Source organism: Anopheles coustani, chromosome 2 (assembly GCF_943734705.1).
Source record: "Anopheles coustani chromosome 2, idAnoCousDA_361_x.2, whole genome shotgun sequence".
In the NCBI taxonomy this organism is placed as follows: Eukaryota; Metazoa; Arthropoda; class Insecta; order Diptera; family Culicidae; genus Anopheles; species Anopheles coustani.
In genome coordinates this window covers 91459040-91477707 of record NC_071289.1, presented here as the reverse complement: position 1 = coordinate 91477707, position 18668 = coordinate 91459040, and the positions used below count along the sequence as shown (strand labels likewise).

The 18668-nt window shown below is 42.9% G+C and overlaps 5 protein-coding genes across 5 annotated transcripts in view; 2 read left to right on the top strand and 3 right to left on the bottom strand.

Moving 5' to 3' along the window:
- LOC131266950 (2-aminoethanethiol dioxygenase) overlaps positions 1–18668 on the bottom strand; it is a 395883-nt gene that overhangs the window by 319451 nt on the left and 57764 nt on the right. The window lies entirely within an intron of this gene.
- Positions 590–1237, bottom strand: LOC131266957 (peritrophin-1-like). Its single transcript, XM_058269659.1, has 2 exons — positions 1200–1237; positions 590–1120 (listed from the first exon to the last, which is right to left on the bottom strand). Exons 1-2 carry the CDS (start codon positions 1204–1206, stop codon positions 663–665), a joined length of 465 nt encoding a protein of 154 aa, XP_058125642.1. The 5' UTR covers positions 1207–1237; the 3' UTR covers positions 590–662.
- Positions 3390–5811, top strand: LOC131266953 (transformer-2 protein homolog alpha-like). The gene is made up of 4 exons (XM_058269654.1): positions 3390–3859; positions 3932–4252; positions 4493–4800; positions 4883–5811. The coding sequence occupies exons 1-4, from the start codon at positions 3827–3829 to the stop codon at positions 4992–4994; spliced, it is 774 nt and encodes a 257-aa protein (XP_058125637.1). The 5' UTR covers positions 3390–3826; the 3' UTR covers positions 4995–5811.
- Positions 6385–7274, bottom strand: LOC131266956 (adrenodoxin-like protein 1, mitochondrial). The gene is made up of 3 exons (XM_058269658.1): positions 7088–7274; positions 6953–7004; positions 6385–6879 (listed from the first exon to the last, which is right to left on the bottom strand). The coding sequence occupies exons 1-3, from the start codon at positions 7179–7181 to the stop codon at positions 6528–6530; spliced, it is 498 nt and encodes a 165-aa protein (XP_058125641.1). The 5' UTR covers positions 7182–7274; the 3' UTR covers positions 6385–6527.
- The window catches only part of LOC131266937 (ras-interacting protein RIP3-like), a 51562-nt gene continuing 40935 nt past the window's right edge, over positions 8042–18668 (top strand). Inside the window, exon 1 of the mRNA XM_058269633.1 lies at positions 8042–9153. Within this exon, the coding sequence (XP_058125616.1) occupies positions 8659–9153 (495 nt within the window). The 5' untranslated portion in view covers positions 8042–8658. The remainder of the gene's footprint in view (positions 9154–18668) is intronic.

Genomic DNA, 18668 nt, shown 5'->3' with positions numbered 1-18668 from the left:
ATGAAATTTTTAACAACATTTTTATGCATTCTAAACTCGAGAAACCTCTCAGCATGGGATCATTCGGCAACGATGAGTGATGGTGAGTAGGAGAAAGTATTGGGAAAAATCGTACAAATTTTAAAAAGGCCATGGAAACCCATCCAAAATCAACAGCGTGCGCCACTCTCCAGTCATATAAGTGAGGAGCACGTGTTGTTGATGACAGTTGACAAACTGTTCCACCGTGCTGAAAAGCTCCATCTACAGACGTGTGTGGCAACGTGAGGCGTACGAAAAACTGCGTAACAGCTGGAGGAAGAATAAACTGGCCCAAGGAAACACTGGGACGAACAACTACGGGCATCCTGGTGATGGTGGTATACACGAAGAGCATTAGTTGAAGGTTGTACAACGTATGGTAGCCAAGCTCGTCCCAAATTATCTTTGGCGAATAACATTGGGGACTGGTAGAAGTTTGGTTAGTAAAACCATGAAACGTTATTACTTGTGGAATATAAATTCTGCTCTTCGTTTTCCTCAACAACAATGTGAAACTGTTTTCTCGCGAATGAGTGTTAAGCAATATCTGGTAGATATGATATGTGTTTTTACATAACAGTTTATTAATTTATACTGAGATCACTAGGACACTTCAGTTCCCACTCGATACCGAGACGTGTCTACTGCTTACACGGCACATTAGCGGGAAAGTCACAGTAGTTCACTAGCGGATTCCAGTGCAATCCGGCCGGACACTCCTGCAACAGCGGAACACCGTAGGGATCGCAGATGTAATATTTACCGCACTCCGACTCGTGCGAAATGTACACCATATGATCGGGATCGTACACCTCCGGACATTGGTTGTCACGAGTTGGTGCATCGGGGAATATTCCCGGCTGTTCGCAGTTTGCTTGTTCCGGGTAGTCGCAGCGCTTCGCCTGGTCGTTCCAGTGCAGTCCTGGTGGGCAAACGCTCACGACCGCGTTTCCGTGGCTGCAGATCAAGAACAGTTCACAGAAGGCTGGGTGTGGCAACATGACTGTTGGCTCCTCAGGATCATCCAACGGTGGACAGCGTTCATCGGAAAAGGCGACAGCCGACACCACGAAGACACAGAAGGTTACCAAAAGTTGAACTATTTTTGACGGGAAGCAAATATATTATAAGCAATGCTATCGAGTTTATTTCACCATTCAATTCACAACTGTATATACCTTTCATTTTAATGAACTTTGCTCCGCTTCGTCGAAAGATCTGATGATACTGACTCCATTAGCCTACCGTCGTTACCTTTTTATTGGTCTCTCTGTGTCAGGTGTGATAAGGATAATCTGAAGTGATTGACCACTAGACAGACACTCCCGATACAGGGGGTAGTAACGAAGAAAAAACGTCAAATGGCTCTTCAGACGTAGTAAATCACCATCACTTATCGCATTGTATCGAATCACACACCACTTGTGGTTTCTAATTGCACTTTCGATTTATTTGTAGTATTTTTTATACACTCACAGAATCATTGACATCGATTTGGAGTGCATTTCCGCCATTCCGCATAGAAATACTTTTTTTTAAACCTTGGCCTCGTTATTGAAACATATTTTGAATAAACCAGTTACTTTGCGTGTTTTTCTCGCTACCACAAACAACAGTGAGTTGTTTTACTAACTGCACCGTAAAACATGAGAACAATTTAACGGAAAGCAATTCTACGTAAGTTCATCGTAAATCAATTAGGTATCTCCTCGTGTATAATATCACAAATTAAGATAACCATTATCAATGAATATCTTGATGCCGTCTATCAAATTTGGTCATCTCTTTGGTACTACCCTAGTACCCTGCACTGGCATCCTGTTCTTCTCATATTTGTTTTTTATAAATTTCACTTTACCCTCTTACGCCCTTCATTTGATTTTACACACTGCAAATTTGGTCATTTATTTAAAGTATCTTCATCAGCCCCGAGAGTGTCGACCAACTCTATAGGAGTATCGTTGCGTTGCCCCAGCACACACGAATCTGGCGGATAATCCTCCACCCGATTCATATTCATATTAGTGTAATCATAATCATCGTGTTCGCTCCCTGAAACTCCATCATTTTGTGAAGCAAGGACAAAAGAACAGGGCACCCTAGTGACATTTTTGGAGAAAAAATACAGACATTCTGCGTTGAGCGCACACACCGTTTATCGTTACGATTATGGTAATGGGTACAACGTTTATACACATCCACATGCATTGCTCATCCTTGCATCGTGTACCTTCCTACGAGGGTTAAAATGAGTCCTATGGATATCCCGTATCACTCTATCACTGCGGCTAGGGCGATTAGACGACTACCGACAATTTTAAAAAAAGGACCAGACTTTCAATGCATAAACCGGACATAATAGACTTCGATAGCTCTTGGACATCAACTGTAAAAATTGGAATTGACCCATCCACCCCAAAGACCCCATTTCCTGTTGAATTGTTTATTCCAGTACTTTGGGACTTCAAATGGTATTATTTGCGCTTAAATTTTCTCATGCTCCGATAATTAATCGTGTTGATTAAGAACTCCAATAAAGTTAATTTGCGAAAAACATTAACAAATTGAACTTTCAAACTCCCCTATATGCTGTGTGCGGACTGAACTTTTGAAATTCAACGAGCATATTTAAATTCTCGGTTCTGGGTGCAACAGTTCTTTTGTAGGAACGTAAACCCGGTGCAAAAAGTCCACCAGTTCTCATTTGTCAAACTGTAAAAAGTAACTTCTAGTGGTGGGTAAACCAAATTCTCAAATCCGAATCCCAATCCAAGATTCAATCGGAATAGTCCAAGCAGTGGAGAGTGTTCCAAACTGAAGACTTTATGTACACAATTTTGAAACGCCTGGTACCACCGTATTTGGGGGAAAGGATAGTGGGACTGACGTCCATCGGTATCACACTCGTAATGCCGGTGAGCCAAGACTTCCCGGCTATCTGTCTGGAAACGCCCGAAATTCGTTGTTTTGCAAAGGAGTACAATGGTACAACAGGATGTCGAGAGAGATTAATCAAGCGTGAAATCTTAGGGAGTTTAAACGCCTATGCGTCGTATACGTGAAGCGGGTAGTCCGACACTGTGCTTGCAATGTATTTAGAAAGTGTTGTAGTTTTTGATTCCATTTCTCAACATGGTCTTTGATTATGATGATGATGAGTAAAAAAATGAACAGGGACTGTTTATTTTTATTATCTAATGTAACTTAAACGAATGAATTGTAGACTCATTCATTCGTTTAAGTTAAATTAGATAATAAAAATCGAGAATCTGTCAGATGGGATTCAAATCTGTGGAATCCGTCTAGGGATCGAATCCCGATTCTGCCAACACTAGTCACTTCGAAGTCAGTTGTCTTTTCGTAGCGGAATGATATGTTGCCTGCCGTTTTCCACCGCGCCGGGAAGACTATTATTTCTTTAGCCAAGTTCCTCGGTAAAACACGTTCCACCGGGTACCGGAGGTAATGTTGATTGCCAGCGGGCAACTTCGTAGCTTCATACGTTAGCCGGCTTGAAACAGCCCCTGTTGTACTCCGGTGTTTACGGATACCGTAAAATATCTACCGGAATCGAATCGTTTGTTCGCGGATCGTGGTTTTCCTGCATTTGCTATGATAGCCTGTGAAACAGTGTGGTTACAAAGTGAATGGAAACAATACACAGGACTGTTGAATACTTTGGTCGTGGTTTTTAAGTTAAAAGGCTGCTGCTGACCTCGACCTTTGTTAGAATTCGCCCCATAAACCCCAAAAAGTTGTCTATTGTGTTTATCTCATCCACAACAACGGACAGAACCAGGGCACCATGAGTCATTCAAGAAGCTACAATTACTACGAGGTAAGAAGGTACACATACCTGCCGGCATAAAGGAATGTACTAATCCCGCATAAAACCTATTCTTACCCGTAGGGTTCTAGGTCCCGCAGTCGCGAACGAAAGTACCGGCGAGACTACAGAGAAGAGTCGGAACGATATAACGTACAATCTTCATCGTCTAGCCATGCGCCGACGGATTACAGTGCCTCAAGATACCGGAGAAGTTCGCATCAACGGAGCTCGCACTACCATGACCATCCTTCCTCGTCTTCAGGCTGCCCCTCTTACGCACAGTCCGGGAAAGTCGTACTGGCCGTGTTCAATCTAAGCATTTACACGACCGAAGCGGAGTTGTACGACATATTCTCCAAGTTTGGCCCGCTCCGAAAGACAACTGTTGTATTGGATGCAAAGGTAATTTTAGCGAATTGGTTTCCGATTACCCCTGTCCCTCGAGCCGCACATTTGTCGACCGAATATTGAATCAGTTATACCGGTCGTATGCGGATCGAGGATAAAAAATCCCTTGGAAAGTTTTTAGGATGAAATGCACCATATATGAAGTATAGCATATTCATTAAAGGCCTTTCCGGACAAACCCAATCGATCGATTATCGTGCCGCGTGACTAAACTTTCTCATCTTTTTCTTACAGACCGGTCGGTCACGAGGATTCGGATTTGTGTACTTCGAAAGCGCCGAGGATGCCAAAGTGGCCCACGATCAAGCGAATGGCATAGAAATCGGAGACCGAAGGATACGGGTCGATTTTTCGGCCACGGAAAAGCCTCACGATCCTACCCCGGGCGTTTACTATGGGAAAGTTTCGCACCCGAAGGGCGGATTCGGTGGACATCCTGCGGGGCATCCTGGCATGTCATCCGGCGGAGGGTATCATCACTGTAGGGCGTGCGAGGTGGAAGCACGGGACCGGGAACGATGGGAACGCGAGACCCGAGCAAGGTAAGACATCCCAAACCGGTCTGGTTGTTGCCGTGTGAACATCGCACTAACGCTCAGCATCCGTTTGCCGTTTTCGTTTTAGGGACCATTATTATTACGATAGCTACTCGTCGCACGATCGCAGCCGGGACCGTTCGTCTACGGGCCGGTCTGGACGGGGCGACTACTATCGGGGCGGAACCAGTATTCGCTGACAGTTCCCATCCCAGCCGGGACAGTTATCGATGTAACGAGTTATGAGTGAACGAGGGAAGGAGCGTAAACGTTATCCTTTTGCGCCGACACAATCACGAACAAAAGAGAACGAAGGTAAAAAAAAACTAGCTAAGCTATGCAAATCGATACGGAGCAGGGAAAAACCAAAACTGGACAGGAAAAGTTGTGGTTTTGAGAATAATTTGCTATGCAGAATGCGGGAAATCATATCCATAGGACATTGCACGATGCCCAGTTTGCACAAACGCGAGATACAGACTCCGGATGCTGATCATCCCTCCTTCTTGCCCCGTTCTAGCGAGCCTTCCTTTGATTTCTGCACCGGCCGACAGAAACAGGTTTCAATCGCTCTGCAAAATGTCCTTAGGCAAAGAAAAAACCAACATGTAAAGACAACGATCAAGAAGGGGAGGGAAAAATAAGGTAGCATGCATGCGGAACCCTTAACGCACGCCGTCTGGAACTGGATTCCTATGGAGCGTAGTGTGCAGTTGTTTCAGTTTTTCTTTTAAAAATCATTCTTTTATGCTCCCTCCCAAACAAAAACGTCCCGTTGCTAGTGATCAGTTTAGCAAGTAATGGTTTCTATTTAACTGCCTCTAAAATAAGTTCGTCTTTTAAGCGTTAAAGCTGAAAGACTGTTGTTTAGAAGGATGTGCGTTTTAATTCGTTAATGTTTCGTTTCCAAGCTTTCTAAAAGGGCCGTTTCATATTGTATAGGGATGTTGTAAAAATGAGGTAAACCAGTGTGGAAATTATTAGGAAATAATTAATTTCAATAAAAGATTTTATAAATAAATAAACCTCATGAGTTCTTTTTGAATCGCATCAACTTTTCCTCCCATCATTCCTTTTGTACGCATAAGCATTCCAGCATCAGGAGTTCAAAAAAACATCAATTGGCATACACGACTTAGGAAACGATTTCTAAGGAGCTTCTAAGCAAGTTTTACAAGATTTCACCCAAAATGACCTTGGGAAAAACTTGTTTGATTTCCAGCAACGGGTTTAGAATCTACCCCGATCGTCTTATTTGCTTCAAGAACACCCTTTTTTCAAATGGCAAACGCCATTAGAAATGGGCCACCGCCAGCATTCATCTCACTTTAATGCTCTGATATGCAAATTATGATTTTCTGGGAAAACCTACGGGTGCAATGTTTAGAATGTGCAACAGTGTCCGGTAAGCAGAAACCGGTTATTCCAGTTTCTGCTTGACCGGATACGTGATGTTTAAAACGTATTTCTCTCGAATTATAGGATATTTGATCGTTGATTTTATTTCGTGGGCTAAAACTAACTTCCCATTCAAACATGTAACAGAAAACTTGAAAGAAAAAATCTTTCGATTACATCACACGTGACCTCTCGATTGCAAGACATAATTTTTGATTGCCATTATCATGTCACATTTAAATGGCCACTAGCTCTAATGAACAATCAAAACAATAAAACTGTGTTAAAACAGTAACTGACCAGTAAAGTGGCCCCGGATTCTCCGCCGGATGTCACTAGTGCGGCTTTGGTTTGTGTCCGTCCACGTAGAAATTCCGTGTTGCCTGTGGGAGCTGTAAACGCATCCCTTCCAACTCCTTTTGTAGGATTATCTGACAACCAAGGCGGGAATTTTCTTTCAGGAACGGGGCCATATCGAGCAGATCATCTTCCTTTTCCTCCGGGGGCGTTAGGAGATCCATGTACTGGTCCTGCACGTACACGTGACAGGTAGTGCAGGCAAGCGATGCCTCACACGCACCTTCCATCTCGATGCCGTGTCGATGGGCAAGATACAGGACGTTATCACCAACCTTCCCCCGGACCGTCGTTTCTTTGCCATCCTTATCGACGTACGTTATTTTGACTCTACAAAACCAAAAATAAGTTAATGCTCAACATATTCTAGTGAACGTTCGGACTTCGAACGTTCGGTGCTTACACTTCATCTTCGCTTTTAGGGTCCTGCCACTCGTATTCGCCGTGTAGTAAGTCTATAAACATAGAAGAATTATTTCACGATCCGGCTTAAACATCACTGAAGGTCGATCGCGCATTGTGATTTCATAATACTCACGTATAGTACTGTGGATTTTCCTTGGGATAACCAGTCCAACAAATTGCCTGTATGCATATTGTGATAAATGCCGAAAAGTTGTAGTTATCGACATAATTTCAAATAATGAAGATTCCTAAGGCTAAGATTGATTATTCACTTCACAGACCGGGCAGATTTCCCCGGTATCTTGTTTATTCACACCGGATTTTTTATTGATGTTTACTCCTAGTGTTGGCAGAACCGAGATTCAGAAGATCCGAAGATTCAATCCCTTGAGCGATCCCATTTGACGGATTCGGATCAGATTTGATTTGAGTTTTTCCTACGATGTAAGGGAACTTAATGTCTCATAAACTTTTGATATTTATTACAATATGCTTCAAAATGGACACAAAGTAACAATAGACTACGGCTCTCTGCCACTCTGATCATGATTTTAATCGAAAGATTCGAGTCCCTGTAAAAATATGGTTTACCCATCACTAGTTTCCGTCCCCTTTCGCTTCTACAAATTCCGGATGCCCGTTTATACTGCAGTGTTATAACGTAGTTGTGCGAGTTTGTGGTACAGAGAAATGGAATTCTTTGGTGTATCGAATAAGTAAGATAGCTTTAAGAACAAGATAAATGATCAAGGATCTCTAAACAAGATCAGCTCGCACGACTTTGCAAAGCAGCTTTTTTTGTAACTGGCAATTCGGTCGGCATTTCGAAGACCCGTTTTCGAAACTAGATTTCAGCGACAACTGCTGACAGTTTCCAATTGCTCTTGGTACTACCTATATTGTATCAAGAATACCGAGATCCTTCAATCCTATGACGTCACGAAACGCTATTCCAACAATACGCTAAAGCAAGGAAGCACTATCAAACGTTCGTGACCATCTACTTGTGTCCTACTGGGATTTTTTTGCTCCCTTTTCATCCATCCTGTTTATTATTTGTCTGTCGATCGTCAAGGCAGGAAGCACGGAGTCTGGCGGCAGCAGCGTTCGTTCGCTCACATTTTCCTCCGCTTTTCAGGCGCAATCGAAGCAGCAGATCGGAAAAATCGATGCTACAAGTGTAGTTCGGTGGGCAAAAAGCCAGCAGGTGTATTCAGCAATACCAAAACGTGAACCACAACCTAAAAGAAGCGCCGGCAAACGCAGCGACGCTGTAAATCTTCTACCTCTTGCTCCCACTCGCGACCCACCCAAAACCAATAGTAAAAGCAATTTTCCAAAGATCGATTAACACTTTCGCTCGGTAGTGTGTGCACACGGAATAGTAACAATTGTGCATTGTTCTTTGGAGTGTGCTTTCGTAGGTGTTGTGTATGCTTATGTGCAATAGATTCTAGTGGAAAAAGTATACATTTTAATTACGCGCTTCATAAACCTAGCAGACAGTGGAGAAAAAAGGAAGCGTGAATTTTTCTTTTTCTGCTGGCTTGTCATTTTCATCGCCCGTTTTCTCACAAGCTCTTCCCAGCGCCGTGGGAAATAGTTGCTAGTCTACGACGCATTTTCCGGAGGAAAATTTAGTAAAACTCCTACAATACTGTGAAAAGTTGCGGGTGCGTAAGGACACACATAAAGGTCGCTTGAATGTTCGACACAATGATGCAGCAAGCGGTATCGATCAAAGCGGAACCGGACTGGAGTGACCTTCTGGTGCCGGAACCGGATGCCCGCCAATACACGCTCGAGAATGTAATACGCCAGCAGCAACAGCAGCAGCTGCTACAACAACAACAACAGCAGCAGCAGCAGCAACAACAGCAGCAGCAGGTGCAACAACAACAGCACCAGCAGGTGCAGCAACAGCAGCACCACCAGCAACAGCAACAATATCAGCTCCGTAATGGCGGAGGCGGTGGTGCCGGTAGTACCGCGGCCGTAAGCCTCACGCAAGGCGCAAATAATCCAGCAGCGGTTGTAAATAGCGCTGGCGGCGTTGTGGCCCAGCAATCTGGAGCTAGTCAGCAATCTGGTGGTGCGGCCAGCGAGGATAACGAGCCGCTGGACATCATCGAAGCCATCGGAGACTCGGACGATAATGATTTTGCCGAGGCGGAATCGCTGACACTGCAGCAATATAAGGTAGGAAGAAAATTTATTGTATTGCTGGATATTCATCACAAAATATTTTTTTTCGAAAGTTTTAAGGCCTTTGTCCGGGAAATATCTACTAACCGGCGGGCAATAACAGATCATATAGGGATGGGAACCGAAAAAGCAACACATCCGTGGAGGCCATCAGTGCGACGTTTGTCGGTTATCTTCAGTTGTTGTTTTTCACCGTTTTCTCGTTTCCAACATTTGTTTAACATTCAACTTTCCATTTACATGCCAATGGCTGAACAAACAAAAACGGAAATTTTGTTTTGTTTTTGTCTCGGTCCCAAGGGCTTTTGGGATCGCAGTGATCGTGAACCGCTGAGACATCCAACACGGTGATGCAGGACGTTCGTGATCATTGTTTATTTGCTTAAGAAACATCTGCCCTGCACCAGCGCAGGGTTCTCACAGCGTCTATTTTGATGATGGAACAGAGGACGGTGGGAATGGAAAGGACCTCCAATAAGTGTTGACAAAGTCGAACGTACGTTAGCAAAAAAAAACCTTACCTCCATGGATGATTTTCGGTTACTGAGTATCAACCAGAGAATTAATGTAGAAACATCTGAATATCGGACGTGCCTATTCTACAAATTGAATCAAAGTAGTCCATAAGACGTTGGTTGAACAATCTAATGAATTACATCCAAGCGTGTAGCGATAACAGGGAATGTTTATCAAATATCATTCCCATGGATTCTCTTCTTGGGTAAAACACACGAACCACATGTGCTGCTTAACAATTTCTGCACGTTGTAATCCGCGGCCCTCTATTGTTTGGGTTGCTGCCATATTTCCAGACCATCGTGAAGTTATCGTAAACAAAAGTATTCTTCTTTCGCCACCAGCTATTCTGCGCATGTTTATTAGATCGAACGATCGCATTTGGCGAAGGATATTTATTCATTCACGTGTAATTGTAAACAATCGCACACATATGTGCATGGTATGTTTTTAATCCCATGTACAGTAAGTGGCTTGGAAATAATCGGTGTGGTCGATTTAAAATTATCTTCACGACTCAAACCACGAACAAAAGTAAGGCATTTCAATCTGTTGTATTGCTGCGTGCAACCATGTTTTGCCATTAAAAATAATCTTTTTTTCAATATAATTTGAACTATTTAAAGCACTTTTCCTTAAATTGCTTTTAAACCAAAAATAAAACATAGCACAAAGGACGGTTCAACTGAAAATTAGTATGTTGATCGATTTTCACACCTGGGAGCTGAAATTCCCAAAAATTGATCCATCATACGAATTATCTATCCACACCTTTGATGAAAATTGAGTGCAGGAGTTTGATGCGAGGCGAACGATTTTCCAAAGAGGTGCAGTTTCCCCACCATTTGATTCCTTTAATGCAATCTCCTGTGGGTGCCACTTTCAAAGCCAGCATCCCTTTTTCGTTAGGGTGCAAGAAGGATTGACACTCTACTCTTCGTTTCCTTCTGCACCTCTTCATATAAGCAGCATTAAAATCCAGACGATCCGGCACACGCACCCCGCACGTTTCCTCACGTGATTTGCCAGCGGAAACGAAAGGATCGTCACCGGGTGTCCCTTTGCCTTTTGCAAAAGGTGTGAAGACGTCCGTGCAAGTTGGCACCATCTATGGATGAGTGTATGTGTGTACCACCACCGTGTCCTTTGTGGCAGTGGCGAAAGGCAGGCCATCAAAATTCGACAGTTACGATGAGTTCACGGTACTTCTATTATCCTTGCATCACGTTAGGATTGCACAAACGAGAGAGCGAGAGACTTGCGCTTGTGTGAGACCGAGAGAGGGAATGCAGGAGAGTTTCAAATACAAACACCAACGTGCACCACCATAGAAAATGGCTCAAGTGAGGGTGAGGGATAAAACTCGTAAAACTTTATAACATCCCATGAATTAAACTTTATTTTACGCTGTATTTTTTTATTATTTCTTCTGTTCTTTTACGACTTTTGTCGACGTTTCAGCTAGCTCAAACTGTGTTCGTGCACGTTTTATATTACGCAGGGTTGTGGTGGAGCGAAAAGGACATCTTTTGACTTTTCTTGCCTTCTCCCATCTCGCTATTGTGCTCGTTTTATATCTTCGCTGTGTGATATTGCCAGAAACCGAGCTTAACCAACCTTTACGAGAAGAACTCATTTTATAGAAACTTTGCTTTTATTAAAATAATAAAATTCATTTTCCCCTGCCTCCTCTCCACTGCTTTACCCTGGACCATCCTCCGATGGCGCTTTTCACCCTTTCGATTGGCCAAAGGCGGTACTCGGCGTCATAATTTTCGATTCAAATATTCCAGACTCAACCAACGTTCGCCTCTGCGCACCACCGTTTCCCCATGCGTAGTTTGATCAGGGTTTTCCACGACCTCCGGTCGCTGGTCTGCTCACAACACGTACCTCCCGGATCGGTACCGGATGGTTGTGTTTCCATTTTCCCTTAATTTTTTTGCTTCTTTGAAGTTCTATTTTCTATTTGCACCCAACACGCTAAGAAAGCGTTCTATTTCATCGCTACATCGCTGCAACCGTTGCCCTGGTTAATGTGTTCCTATTTTCGAATATTATTTTTAGGTTTTCGTTTACATTTAACGTTTACGATCGTGTTCACCCCGCACCCGGGAGGGAAGTACAAACCGTTATGGATGGCACGAACCAAGAAATACCACCGCAGGAGGGTGGGACTAAAATAATATAATCAAACGATTCTTTCGTTGGTCCCAAGTTTATGCTAGCACAACGTAGCCTCTCGGTTTCTTCATATTTTACTTCTCAAAATAAATTTCATTTGATCGCGAAAAAGAACTTTTTCATCTACATTGTAGCGGTTTTCGAATATTCTTGAAACTTAAAAATGTTAAATGTTGCTGCATAAAAAGAATAGTTCCATTTGCATAACTTATTTCGTCGTAATAATGGTTCTTTCGAATGTTATTATTTATGCGCCGTTTATTGGTAAGGATTTTGCTCAACCGTTGTCCTCCAGCATTCAAACCTCACTGTTCGGATTCTTAGCACACTGGAACGATCCCATTTCCTGTGGACGGTAGAATTTTATCTGCCAACAAAATCGCACTATCAACATCTGCCAGATATAATTTTATTCCTCATCCTAGCGATCGGACGTTTGCGGTCGTTGAGCGATTTTCTTTCTTGTTTAATCTAAAATCGCACACAGAATAATTACACAGTCTTATATTTCTTGCTGGATCTTACGGGAACGAGCAGGGAATGGCGAGGCTTTATTTAATTCACTGCCACGCGGCCTGCTGAAGCGGGGAAAATGGTCTCATTTTCTTATTTCGTATCGAATTTTATATTTATTTTCTTGATGGTTCCCCTCCACCCCCGGTACTCCATGGACACATTTCCCGCTGCCTATCAATCTATCTTTATTGTTGTATGTTCTATCCCCCTCTAAGCTCATCTTAAGCTTGCGCTGTTGAATCGTTCTCTTTTTCTCTCGACTCAACATTTGGTTTTATTTTATTTAGTTTACTCATTTTAACAGCTTCCCCGCTCGTGCTTCACAATCCTGCCGCATTTCAGCCAGCCCGCCATCTCTCACACTTAGTGCTCCTTTAATCGTCTTTTTCCATTGCTATTTTCGGTTGTTTTCTGTTTTCATTTATTTTTATTGTTATTGTTATGGAAGAGGCAAGGCGTGTTCCGTCTCTGGCAGCCCCCCTCCCCGCACCACACGCCTCGATCGTTTTTATCTCTTTTTGGCTCAAATTTTGGCTTTATAAAACATCAAGCAAACGCATTAAAATCGTTGGTATTTTTCTTCGGCGTGCCCAAACCTCATTTTTCCTTCGTACGTACGTTTGTTCAGCAGGCGCTGTTGTTCAGATTATATTTATACTTTGTTTCCCTTATTTCTTCAAGTAGGCTATGTTAATGGTTGATGGTGGTGGAGCCATTGGTGGGCCGTTTGCGACGGAAGGAGATGAAAAGTATTTTTATTTTATAGCACCCCAACCATCGGTTGCTGGATCAGTTTTACAACAGCACAATTATACCTCGGCCTGGTTGGGTCCGTTGATTCGGTTGTACGTTGCAATACGGTGGTGTTGGTGAGGTTTATGGTCATATTAAAAGTTTTTTATAACATTAATTTTTGTTTTTCACTCCATTATTCTCTTTTGTTGCTTGAACGATAAAAAGTCTGGTCATTTCCGTTCCCACTGTGCACAACGCCAACAAAGTCGCTTATTCGTCAGGTTTTTTTTTATTTTTTCCATTTCATGCAATTTTCAATCTTTACGACAATTTTGTGTTTTAATAACATTGGCAGACTTTTCAGAACAGCAGCGCCCATGTACACCTGCAGAGTACGAATGGAAACACATTTTCTGTTCATGGCTTGTTCTTATTCATACACAAGTCTGAACTGTTAGAAATGGAGTCGTGAGCGATGTCATGTTGATACAACATACTCATAACGAACAAAAAAGTGAAACTGTCGTCGAAAATTGTCGAAATTTTGTTTTTATTGCTTGAATTCAGAGTGGAATTCCTGTTTGATCTTACTTATATAAGATCATTTTGGAATTTTGAATTTTATTTTTATTCTTTTTTGTGTACGCAGAAGTATTCGTTATTTCCTCTTGTGGTTGCCAGCTGAAATTTTTAAATGTATCTTTATTGATGCTTTTCATCTGTTCCCCCATTCGTTCGTTCGTTTCTTCTTCCTCACGTTTCGACCAAATCTTCTATCGTCTGAGGTTGTATTATATTTTCTATTTTTTCTCTTTTCAAACGTTCATTTATTATACTCTTTTCATTCATTTCGCTTTGGTATATCTCTTTTTCTTCTCTCGTTATTGAGCATTACGCTGCACATTTACAATCTATTTTTAAAAGAATCACGTTCCCGCAGCAACAAATCAGGGGTTTTAAATTTTATTTTCTCATCATAATCATTTCTTGCTCTACCTATTCTACCGTTCTCACCCCAAACGGGTAGTATAAAATGTATAATATTAATCCTATGTTACACGGACCCCCAATCTTTTTTTGAATCTAGGTTGAGTTTCTAAATTCGGATTTATTTACCAGCCAACGCGAGCCGAGAGTAATTTATTTGTGTTTCTCTTGGCGGTGGGTTTCCACTACAAAGCATTTGGTGGACCTATGTGGAAGGTGCACGAGTGTAACGGAATTCATTAGAATATATTATTTGGTTCTACTTAAGGTTGTCATACCGTTTCTGGAACCATACTGTAGTTTTGTTTAATTATTTTTCATAATTTTTATATTTATCCGGTAACTGCACTACAGTTTGTGAATGTGTAATATTTAGATCAATGTTTATGTTTTTATTAAGATACGATGACCTAGATAAGATGAGCATTCAGAATTGTTCATGACGCTCGAGGGTGTAGCTGGGACGGCCTTTGGTGCAAAGCAATAAGCTCTTATCGTTGATTTAATTAAAACCGTATGCGCACTAACTACGAATGTTTGTAGTTATTTTTTCCAACACGTACCTCGACTTTTAATTGTGCTTATCTAACGTTTTGTAGCAAACATTGTAAACAACACTGCTTACCTAATAGTTTTGGCGCAAAGACAGGGAACGCGACATCCCCACGATACTAAATGCTCGACTTGATACCTCATTTCCTAAAACAATGCAATGCAATACTAAATTTGGACGATTTTTAGACTTGGTATTGGAACTTGAGTTAATTAAATATTTCCCTCGATGAACTTACTTTAAATCAATATACATAATTCGTTTCGAAACGGTTAAAGTTGTAACACTTACTTTCCAATCATCGTTAAAGCACATGAACAGGATTCTGTAAAACTGAACGGAGCCATGTCTTTCTCCACTATCCGCACGAACAATTTACATGATACTCATTAACATTTTGTCATCTTTCCTCTCTCCTACGTCGGCTTCCCTCGTAGTTGGTGCGTAGTCAGTTGATTCTTACTTATTGCCAGCCACAAACAGGTCACTCCTGCCCCTGGTATCTTCATGAAAACGCTCTCCAATCGACCAGAATTTATGTCTTTCAACGCTCAATCGGATGCAAGCTTTCGAAGCACCCTGTACCGGGCATGCCGGGTAACATGATTGCCGGCCGGTTCCGAGAAAGCACCAAAGCCCCGGAGTTCGTTAGGCAAAGCCATTTGCTATCCGTCGTATAAAATCCCTTTTGCATAAAACATTTCATATTACACATAAATTTATATTTCTCTCATTTATTCATTCCGGCTTCAGTTTCTCGATCACGTGAACCTTTCCCGCCACCACAGATTGGCACGGGGTTTGTCTACCTTTGCTACACTGACGTTCATTTGATTTCCTTCCAAAAAGCCCTACGTCCATACGTTAAAGTTTCTGGATTCGGTACCAACTCCTACTCACTGTTGCTGACTCTTTCGTTCACTGTTTCCTGTTTTGTACAATCTATCATCTACTGTAGACTACGGTGTTTTTATCTCGTTCCCTCACCATCGGGGTTTTCCTCTAGCTTTTCTTATCTTTCATCGACCCGACTCTCGCTTCTCGCTCTGTAAACCCTTCTGCCGCAATCGAACCGACTCTCCCCCTTTCTTCACCTCTTGGGCACCCTGCTTGGAAAACACCACCCATTTTCTAACTTAGAAATTAAACAAAATTAAGCGCTTATCTTCTGGCAGGCACAGTTTTACTATCAGAACCTGGTGATTACTTTTTCCATCTCACTCTTCACCTTCGCTGCCCCTCTCCATTGCAGAGCCCTTTTTGCATCCCATAAGCTTGTACCATTCCTAAAAGGCTTAAAGTTTCCAGTACCATCTCTTTCGGTTCAAGTGCTTTTACAGCACCCCATAACTACACTTTCATCTAATGTCCTTGGTTGAAATTATCCACCCCACTCGAACCACTGTCTGCTCACTCCAATCGGAAAAGTTAACCCTCTAAGCATCTATTTACGAGACGTTAGTTCATTTCTCGCTTTGATTACTAGTATTGATTTTACATTAAGCCTGTAAGTGTTATTTCGGTCGTCCCGATCCTCATACCCGCCCGCCCGCTGTCACCGCCACCATCGGCTGGGCCATTATCCGGTGCCGGTTGTTGTTTTCAGTGCCTTTGCGCAGTGTATATGCTGGTTCCCGTTCTGCTCGTACTATAACTATCTATATTTATTACGCAAATAATAAACGGCACTCTCATTTCATCGTACACATCTACTGTTTCACCTCTTCGTGCACGCAATAACCCTAACTTACAGGGATTGATAGAGTAAGCCGCACTGTAACTCATTTCTACCGCACCAAATCCATACTGCAAATAATACTAGCGGCTCCTGAACCTTGCGACGATAACGTGCCACCCTGTATTCGGTTGCAGACTGCCATCTGGTGGAATCTACTGTAAATTGTGGCCAATAGCCAGCATAGCTATTTCGTGGTCGATCGTCAACTTATATTCGTCGGTTCATTTTACAAGGTTCCTTAAGTTTTAGATGGATTAGCTACGGCTTGCATGAATCCCTGTAAACGCTGTTTACAAATACCAGGGGTTCTCTCTACCCCAGTCGTTATATACTCGTTATTTTACAATACCTGGCACTGCAAGTCCGTCTGGTCATTACAAATGCATAATAAAATCATGCACAAAAACGAAAAAGGCGAACCGAAGCATTAGTTTTAAACAACTTTCTTATACCACTCAAGGCACACCAGTGCTAAAAGTAGTCGGCAGGGTGTGACAATGACGCAGCGCAGCGAAAGGAAGGCAGGGGAGGGGAGGATCGTGGTGCGTACGGGAATGTTAGGAATTCGAGACCGGCTACTTGATCCGGCAGACGAACTTTTCTCGAGCTGCATGGCAGCAGAAGAGTGATAATTATTTGTGAGAAGGTAAAATTTGACCACCGGAATCCATCCACTTCGAGATCCTGCCGAAGGGAGGCGAGGTCGTGAGATTGCGGCTTGAGTGTTTTCATCTCTTTTTCCGAGTTTCAAGCAAAAGAATGTTTCTGCTTTTACGGACGGAGCTTGGCCATTGTGCGCTTCCGAGCATGGAAGGGAGGGAGTTTTCAAAGACGAATTTTCTCGTTCGGAAAAACAAACGAAATCGCACCCGATTACACACCACCAAAAGGGGAGGTAGGACCTGGTTCAGGTGTTCTCGTGGATGTCGGCGCCGTGTAAGAATGTGCGTAAGGTCAATGGTCCCCTGCGGGAAGAGGTCAGCCCCATGCTGGAACAGCTGGTGGGTGCCGGGAGAAGTATCGATTTTCCATTTTTGCAAAACACAGCACAAGTTCATTGTGTCGTGTAGGGCACACTTAGGGTTTAAGTGAGGGGGGGAGAGGTGAGATAGCTTTTTCGGGATGGGAAGGAAGGGCGGCTCACATTGCTTCCTAACGAAAGAACAAGAGCCGGGCGGACGACGACGACCAAGTTTGCCGGTACGTAACCGTTCGTTATTTCTTAGCATTATTTCATCGTTATCATTTTATGGTGCTATTAATGTATATGTTCTGGCAAATGACATTGATGACGATGGCAGCGATGCCGATGATGATTCCTTCACTGATGATAGCGATGATTATGGATATTTCTGTAAGGGAACGAATTTATACCTTTGTAGCGGTGTATAGCCGTGGTGGTCCAATACACAATACAAAGTGTTTCGTTGTTGCCGTCTTTTGTTGTGTCGGAGAGCGGGCATAATTTGTTCAGTGCTTTCTTGGCCCGGGACCGCTTCGTTTGGCTTCGTCGGCTAGCCAAGGATTCAAGGATAAGTCGGGCCGGGCTCGCCCGGGCCCGTTCCGTTTGTGTGAGTGCGTTTCGCTCGGTTCAATGAGATAATTAAATTTTAAAATAATATCATTACATTATCCACCAGCAGCGGGATTTCGCCCACAGCCCGCCCGCACCCTTCCATGGCGGAGAAGACGGGAAGGGATGTCGTTAAGCTCGATGAAACTCGATGGGTTGGAAATATAAAATTAAAATATATTTTTGAAACATTCTGCCACCATGACGAAAGGGCATCATTGGTAGCAGCTTTGGAGTGAACGAGTTGTACGCTTATGTGGCGTGACGTTGTACATACCACCAACCCCCCACCTTGTATAACGTCTTATATAGCGTTTAGAGTAATTTTAACAATCTATACATAGTCTATCCACACGCGCCTCTGCTCTCTCTTGAATGCGGATAAACTTTATGCTTCACGTACAATTTATCTCTATTATTCGCCAGGCTGTTCACCGGGCACGGCGTCGCAAACATCATGGCAACAAAGTTTGCATGCCACATTGTTCAGTCCCCCCGCCCTCCCTCCATCGTCCTGGACCGTTGTAACATTTTAAAACATGCTCGCAGCATATCTTCTACACCCGCCAGCGAATGACACGTCGTTTACGAGCCTTTATTGGCTTCTTATTGGACCCCGGGAAAAGTTAAGCCGTGTCGTACATCAAACAAATGCCCCGTTCTAGGCAATTTCTTCGCTTCGATGCGGTGTTCCTGCTTGGGGGCCG

Coding starts and splice junctions, on each gene's coding strand:
- LOC131266953 (XM_058269654.1), top strand. CDS start 3,827: ATGAGTCATTCAAGAAGCTACAATTACTACGAG. Junction 3,860..3,931: donor GAAGCTACAATTACTACGAG/GTAAGAAGGTAC, acceptor TCTTACCCGTAG/GGTTCTAGGTCCCGCAGTCG. Junction 4,801..4,882: donor GAACGCGAGACCCGAGCAAG/GTAAGACATCCC, acceptor TTTTCGTTTTAG/GGACCATTATTATTACGATA.
- LOC131266956 (XM_058269658.1), bottom strand. CDS start 7,181: ATGTCGATAACTACAACTTTTCGGCATTTATCACAATATGCATACAGG. Junction 7,005..7,087: donor GAAAATCCACAGTACTATAC/GTGAGTATTATG, acceptor CTATGTTTATAG/ACTTACTACACGGCGAATAC. Junction 6,880..6,952: donor CCTAAAAGCGAAGATGAAGT/GTAAGCACCGAA, acceptor TTGGTTTTGTAG/AGTCAAAATAACGTACGTCG.